Below are 7,734 nucleotides of genomic sequence, written 5' to 3' on the forward strand. Positions count from 1 at the left end.
TTATTATTTAAGAGTTAAGAGTGTTAAGACTATATTGTGTCAAAGATCAAAGTTGTAGCTAGCGAATTAACAATTTTTATGTTTATTATTGATGCTTAAAATAATTAACGACGTTTGCGATAATTATAATTCACGGTTGCTATCGAGTATCGTTTCATGTTCAAAATTCAAGTTTATACTTGATTCTGTTATTCTGTAACATGTGAACACAGTTCCCTGAAAAAAAAAAAATGCCGACTGAAGTCACGGTTCAGAATTTTTACATTTTTAACTCGACATTATCAAAAACCGAGGACGATGTAAGTACTCATTTATATGTTTTTACTGAAATTTGTGCAATTTGTCGATGATGTTTTTCTCAACCAAAATTGTTTTTAAACAAATTTAAATAGTAGTACTAGTAGTAGGTAGCTTTATTGGCTATGTTAGGCGTTCTTGATACCTTGCTAGTTCAAGTAAAAAAGAAATATTTTGTTTTAATTTTTTAAAGTAATAACTTTTATGTACCTACCTATTAATTGAAATTAAGTTTGTTAATATGTTTTATTTGTAGTATTTTTCACTGAATGTTATATTTTTTGTATACAGGGAGCTAAAAAAATACTATTTTACTATCCAGAACATGAGGATGAGAACAAAAAAGTTCTTAATGTCGGTCACATTGAAGCTGTCATTTGTTTTGCACGGTATGCCAGTAAATTTGATTATTATATCTTTTATTATTTTATATGTTGTATAATCTTTTAATTTGTGTACTAAGGAACTTTAATGCAAATGAATCATGTGAATCTTTACGCACTGAAAAAACATTGCAAGTGTTGTACAATGCGGAGCCAGATTTTTGGATAGTTATTGTAATATTATTATTTGTTTTTAAATTAATTTTTTCAATTACTAGGTTTCTTTGAAATTATACTTGTAATTGTAAAATTATGTTTAGTAGACTGTGTCAGCAGAATGTAAATTTAAGCAAAAATCTTCAGAGTCCCCAGATGAACATGTATATTGCACATATAATCTTCAAGAACCAATTTATTTGGCTATCTTGAAACATTGGTATTATACGTTTCAAATGACTGTAGGTAATATGACTGAGCTAATGAATGATAACGATCCAGATTATCTCAGACTTATGCTTAACAAATTTTATAGCAAGGTTAGTCTCTGGTTTTTATAATATATTTGTACATATCATTTATTTATTGATAAATATTTAATATTAATGCTATTCAAATTTATTTGATACTGTATAATTTAATTTACATTTTAATTGCTTAGGTATGTGTTTTGTTTTTAGTATTTACAGAGTACTGATGTTTCGAGTCACACATTTATGGATATGTTTCAAGGCATTAGTTTTCTTCCTTTAGACAATGTGATTCATTTGTACGCGCAGAGTTTTCTAAATATTATTGAAAACACATTTCAACAAGTACATTTTACAATGTTACTTTATAATGATTCACTTGTTTGGTAACTATTAAATGTATATTCATTTAAAAATTAGATTATATGACATGGTAAATTTTATATTTCATGAATTGAAATTGATTTCTATGTATTTTAATGTTAATATATTTGGAATTTTCTTTAAATACATATTACTGGAGTCTGGTAATAATAGGTACAATGTAATTATTAATTGAATCTTAATTTATATAAAGTTTCTACAAAGCTTTAATGTTTATATAGGCTCCAGTTGTAGTATCATACTAATGTTTATTAGATATCAGGGGCATATTTATGGGAGAGGGGTAGGGAGGCCTGGCCCCTCCCGAAATGAAAAATGCATTTATTAAAAATTGTTATTTTTGACATGGGATGACATAGAATTTTCCCAAAGAAATCCAAAAATATAACCGGCCCCCTCCAAAATAAAAACCTATATACGCCACTGTTAGATATAAATTAAAGTTCTTAAATTGAATAATAATGATTTAGGTTGATCAATATTCTGACATATCCAAATGTCTCGCATCATTATTTGCTATATTATTAATGTTGCTGTTAATCTGTTTTAATTTTAGATTCTGAGCGGAGCGATGAATGTATTGATATTACATGTATGTGCATTTTTTTATTTTTATGTCCATCTTCATTTTTAGGGGCCGTAGTGGCACAGTGGTTACCATGTTGACTGCGACTCACACAGTTGTCGTTTCAATCCATAGCAAAGTGTAAAATATTGTGTGGCTCTCGCAACAGTCGCAACTACCAATTTCCCGTGTTGTTGTCCGATTGTGCCATCCGGTTTCTAACTAGGTCCCACTCCACTGGGAGTGAAGACCGCACACATCTTCTATTGGAGAAAGGGGGTAGATTTATAGATAGATAAATAGATCACATAATATCCCAACTACCCACTTGTGATAAGCATTGACAAAGATTTTGAGGTTGTTTCAATGAACAATATAAAAAAAAATCTTCACCTTTTAGGGCAGTAAAAATACTTTGGTTTTCAACTTTGGAGATACTTGAAATTTTTTAAAATGTATCATATTTTATACACACATTTATATTTTCAAATATAATATTTTTGACAAAAATTAATTCAATTTACCTCATATATTATAGTAAAATAAATACTTAAGTAATGTAAGTACTTATATTATAAAATGTACTTACTACTTAATAGTATATTAAGCTGATACACTGTCTTCGCTCAGAATCACTTTTTGTATACAATGATTTATTTATTTATTTAACACATGTATTATAATATTTGATTTCCTCTTTAATGACGGTGATCTACTGTACAGCAAAATGGTTACCTACTTTTATTCCTTTTTTATATTATTATTTATCATTTGTATAGGAGTGGTTTGAATAAACGTCAAACTCAACTTGTGTATTCCTATATTTTAATGTGGGTCTTACCAGAAATTGCAAAGAAAGACCATTTAGTCAAAGGAAATTTAGTACAACAATGTTTGCCTAATCAATTAGTTGGAAGGTAATAATTGAACTCATTTAAATTATATTTTAAAATTGCAATTTCTTTAGTATGATTTTTAAATAGGTTTATAACAAATGTTTGGGCAGTAAAAACAGATAGTTGGATTAGTGATTTGGGTAAAGTCCCTATTTTAAGGTTGAATGATGAAAATGACAAAATATTTAAAAGCTATAGGCTAGTTATGTATAAAGCTCATCATTCGATTGTATGTATGTTTATTAAAAGTAAGTATCATAGAATATGATTATATGCTGTAACTAATTTGTTTTCTGATAGTAATAATTGATTACAGTGGACAATCCGCTTACGGCAGATTTGTACAATACTTTAGATCAATTTCTTGGGACAAAATTATATTTGTTATCAGAAAAGATGAAAAATACGGTTGAAAAGACATTAACTTCAAAGTTATACACTGAAAGACCAGCTAAATTTGTATATTTTAATGCTATGAATTTAGCTATTAAAAATTCAATTAAGTATTCAAATGCGATTAGTACAATTAATAGACCATCTGAATTTAATCTTAGTCCAGATGCATTACGAGTCTTAGTAGATATTAGCAGCCAACAATCTTGGTGTGTATAGTTTTGATTAAAATACAAAAACATTGTATGAATCATATTAATTTTATTATATTGACCATTTTATTTCAGTATGCACCCAACCTATTCTGTTATGATAAAAACATCTAATGACAATTGGGTAGCTGGCAGGTTGTGTAATTCACGTGAAATTTATATAGTGTTGAATCAAAAGTTAACTAAATTATACGATGTAGATTGTGAGTATATAAATTTCTATGTCAATTTATATGATACTAAAATTTAAAAAATCTTTTTTTATTTCCAGCTGAAATTCAAAGTCTTTGTGCACAGGAATTCGGAACAATATTTTTTTATGATTAATGCGTTGTAATTTTCACTAGTAGATGGACTATAAATGGAATATAAATATATCAATTATATCAAACTATAAATTAATACTATTATATCAATTTTTACAAGAACAATTTTTTTTTTCAATGTTCATTAATTTTATGAAAATGTAAAATAAACTATTGTTATATAACTTATTATTATTATTATTTTAGATCCACAATAATAAAATTGTAATATTAAAAGTGTTATTGTGATCGTTAAAATAAAAAAAGTTTTAAAATTAACTTGAGTTGATATTTTAGGTTTCCAAGATTACTCTATTCCATTTGTTTTACAAATGGCCAGTTAGACTAGTTAAAAGGTTAAAAGTTAGATTTCATTAAAAAAACTCAGATCTTAAAATTATGGTCAGATTCTTAAATATTCTCAGATAAAGTAATTTTACTCCAATTCTATTTATTTACCTGATTTAATTAAAAATGATTTCAGATCTATAAAGTCTGCTCAGATCAGAAATCAGCTAAATATAGAATGGAAATATTTTAAATATCCTAAATATTTTATAATGAACCTTAATAGGAATTGGAAAAAATGTATATTGTTGACATATGTTGTTTTTATGTTTTTATTTTTGACAATATGTCTATATTTTGAGTAAAACTATATTTAAACATTAATTTTAAAACATATTGTATGATATGTAAAATGGATAAGAAAATTTGCTATGCAAAATCAAGTGAAAATTGAAACATAAATTTAAAGTTATTGATAACATAATATATTCTGATAAATATTCTGACAATCTGTTTATATAATGATAAGGGAAATATTTTAAGCATCATCAAGTAATAATATTGAGATAATGAATATCTAGTAATTAATAATATATCTGAAAGAAATTTATGAAATTACTCTGCTATAAACATTTTTGCTGAGATCTCCTATTTTCCTCTATTTTTATCTGCCATTATTTGCTCATGATCTAAAAAGATTGCTGTTTCGCTTAATTTTTATTTTTGCGCTATTGCTTCAAAAATGAAATTTTCAAATATTTATCTGATTGATTTATAAAATTACTCTGCTTTCCATATTTTTATAGAGATTTCTAATTATTTGCCCATGATCTATAAAATATTGCTGATTAGCTTATTTTTTAAATTTTTGCTCCATTGCTTGAAAAAATGAAATTTAAACATGTATTGGATTTATTCTTGACTTTGCTTTCCACATTTTTGATGAGATTTCCTATTATTTGCCCAGGATCTATAGAAATTGCCGATTTGCTTTATTTTTAATTTTGCTCCATTGCTTCAACATTTTTAATTATTTATTCACAAAATTACTCTGCTTTCCACATTTTTGTTGAGACCTCCTATTATTTGCCCAAAATCTATAAAAATTGCTTATTTGCTGAATTTTTTAATTAATCCATCACCATATGAGACATGTTAAGTGCGTTTGAAATTTAAATTGTTACGAAATTGTGTAATGATAATGATTTAGGTATCCTTAAACGATTTTAAATATTTGGTATTTTGAATTACTCAAAAACTATAATTCGTAGATACTTGAAAACTTCACCAGCTATTTAGATTAGCAGTTTCTTTACATTATTTAATTTTTAAACTATTTAGCTCATTTTAATACTATTTATAAGCATTTGTAGTATTCGTTTTTGTTTATTTATTAATTTTTTTAAATATCGATTTAAATGTTTTTCAATAAGTCAAAATACTTGAAAATTTAATACAACGCTCCTTACAAGTTTGTCTTACAGTGATTTAAAAATTATTGGAGTACATTATAGGTACCTAGTGTCTGATGTTCAAATATTGATGAAAATTAGTCAAAATCATGAATAATTGCAAATTATTTTGTAGTTAAAATTAATAAAACAATTTGTATAAGTAGCTAAAAATTAATAATCTAATACAAGTTTACCCAAGTTTTACCATAAGTTTGGCTTACAATAATTATAAAAAAACTTGAAAATTGACCAATTAAATAATGCTTATCTTAAGTTTAAATTTTTACGAAATAAAAAATTCACTCATAAAATAACGATTAACTACGTATCAAAATAATTTTAGATTTTTGTTAAAGTTAAAAATTACTAGTCGTTGAAACTTGAAACATAGATACACCAGTTATTTAAATTGACATTTTCTGGACATGATTTAATTTTGGTGTATTCAAGACATTAAAACATAAACCACCTTTTTTACCAATCACTAGAAATTATATTTTAGGTTGACAAGCCACCTTCGTTCAGAATCATTTTTCGCATACTGCAATGATACTTTAAATATAGTGACCTAATATACAGAGCAGAGCGTTACTCACTAGTCACTTGACCGCCCTTTTTTTTATTCTATGTCTATTTAATAATAACTGAATTAAGTATACATATTATATGTATATATTTGTAATACATTTTACTAACTTTACTATTTATCTTTTTATACATAGGTTTTTAGGTATATTTATATTATGAATACTATAAATTATAATATTATTCATTTATTTCATAAAATATAATAATTATACCTTCATAAATTGACTGAATTAATAACTGTAGTATTAACTAAAGGTTGATATTTGTGTAATGATGTGTAAAGGCACTATGTCTATTGTATTATGTGGTTATAGTCTGATCATAGTATAATTCAATAACCCGTAATCAATAAAATATAGTTACTTATTTTAGTTAAAAATTTAGTAGATATGTATTTATTCGTTATTGATATTTATATTTTTAACAAAACAAATGCTATGATGATTGACGTGTGTCATAAAATATACCTACTATACATTATAATTATTCGTAATCAACAAGTTCAAATGTGTACATTGCTTTGAAAATATAGTCGTAAACTCACACATATTTAAAAGTAAAATCATTCCTTTCTTTTAAGTTATTGTACTATACTAATTTTGATTACTTAGTTAAAAAATTATACACTATAATTTATTTAAAAAAATTTAATTTAAAATGATTTTAAGCATTGTAATTATTATGTTATTTATACACATATGTATTTTTATTTGATAAGAAGCCGATATTATACAACAGAAGTCTCCATTTTTTTTTTGTTTTTTATTACAGAATTTAAAATATAATATTCTGGTTATTTTTGTTTTGTTTTTTTTTTTGTTCAAAAACATTAACAACAAAGTTTATTGGTTTTACTTTTACATCTTAGTAAATAATATGCAATGGAGTCGCCCAGGACCGGCTCAAGTATTTAAACACACCTAGGCAAACTTGAGTTTTGCCACCCCTTACATAGGTACTATATCAAATATTTTTTTTTATCTATTATATAAAAATGTTAAATGCCACCCTAGGCCTATGTCGCCAACCCCTTGAGCCGGGCCTAGAATCGTCTAGATATATAAAACTAAGAATCCTTATATTATACTACTAAACGTGTATTCATAGTAAATTTAACTAAACAACTATAATATTTTAAATATATTATCATATATGTATATTATAGTTATGATGATTCAATATAATTATTGAAATATATATAAAAAAAAATTCACTGAACAAAGAAGTAGGTAGGTATTTATTCAACTCAAAAACTATTTCGATGTCTCCTTGTTATTTTTATTATTTCCAGGCTATATCTTATTAAATGTATTATTTAAAATAAAATATTCATTAATAAAATAAATTTATCTATAGATTTTAATATAATATAATAAGTACGTATATCTGATTTCGATAAAAACCATTTAAGTCATGTACGTGATTTGATACTAAACATTGAAAACAATAAATATCTTGATGAATTGAAGTTTGTATCACCGATACTTTTCCGCTATATATACGAAACTAACAAGGTTAAAATTGCAAAATGTTAGAGGCATATGGTTGTGCGCATGCTGTTT

General features: G+C 25.4%; 1 protein-coding gene across 1 annotated transcript; it reads left to right on the top strand.

Moving 5' to 3' along the window:
• Positions 1-20: 20 nt before the first annotated feature.
• LOC114120794 (vacuolar fusion protein CCZ1 homolog) lies at positions 21-4,121 on the top strand. The gene is made up of 10 exons (XM_027982834.2): positions 21-299; positions 589-686; positions 761-854; positions 944-1,156; positions 1,298-1,473; positions 2,816-2,953; positions 3,020-3,180; positions 3,249-3,534; positions 3,613-3,740; positions 3,809-4,121. The coding sequence occupies exons 1-10, from the start codon at positions 231-233 to the stop codon at positions 3,862-3,864; spliced, it is 1,419 nt and encodes a 472-aa protein (XP_027838635.1). The 5' UTR covers positions 21-230; the 3' UTR covers positions 3,865-4,121.
• Positions 4,122-7,734: the final 3,613 nt, after the last annotated feature.

The sequence above is a fragment of the Aphis gossypii genome, chromosome 2, assembly GCF_020184175.1.
Source record: "Aphis gossypii isolate Hap1 chromosome 2, ASM2018417v2, whole genome shotgun sequence".
Classification (NCBI taxonomy): domain Eukaryota; kingdom Metazoa; phylum Arthropoda; class Insecta; order Hemiptera; family Aphididae; genus Aphis; species Aphis gossypii.

Coding starts and splice junctions, on each gene's coding strand:
- LOC114120794 (XM_027982834.2), top strand. CDS start 231: ATGCCGACTGAAGTCACGGTTCAGAATTTTTACATTTTTAACTCGACA. Junction 855..943: donor CAGATTTTTGGATAGTTATT/GTAATATTATTA, acceptor TATGTTTAGTAG/ACTGTGTCAGCAGAATGTAA. Junction 3,741..3,808: donor TAAATTATACGATGTAGATT/GTGAGTATATAA, acceptor TTTTATTTCCAG/CTGAAATTCAAAGTCTTTGT.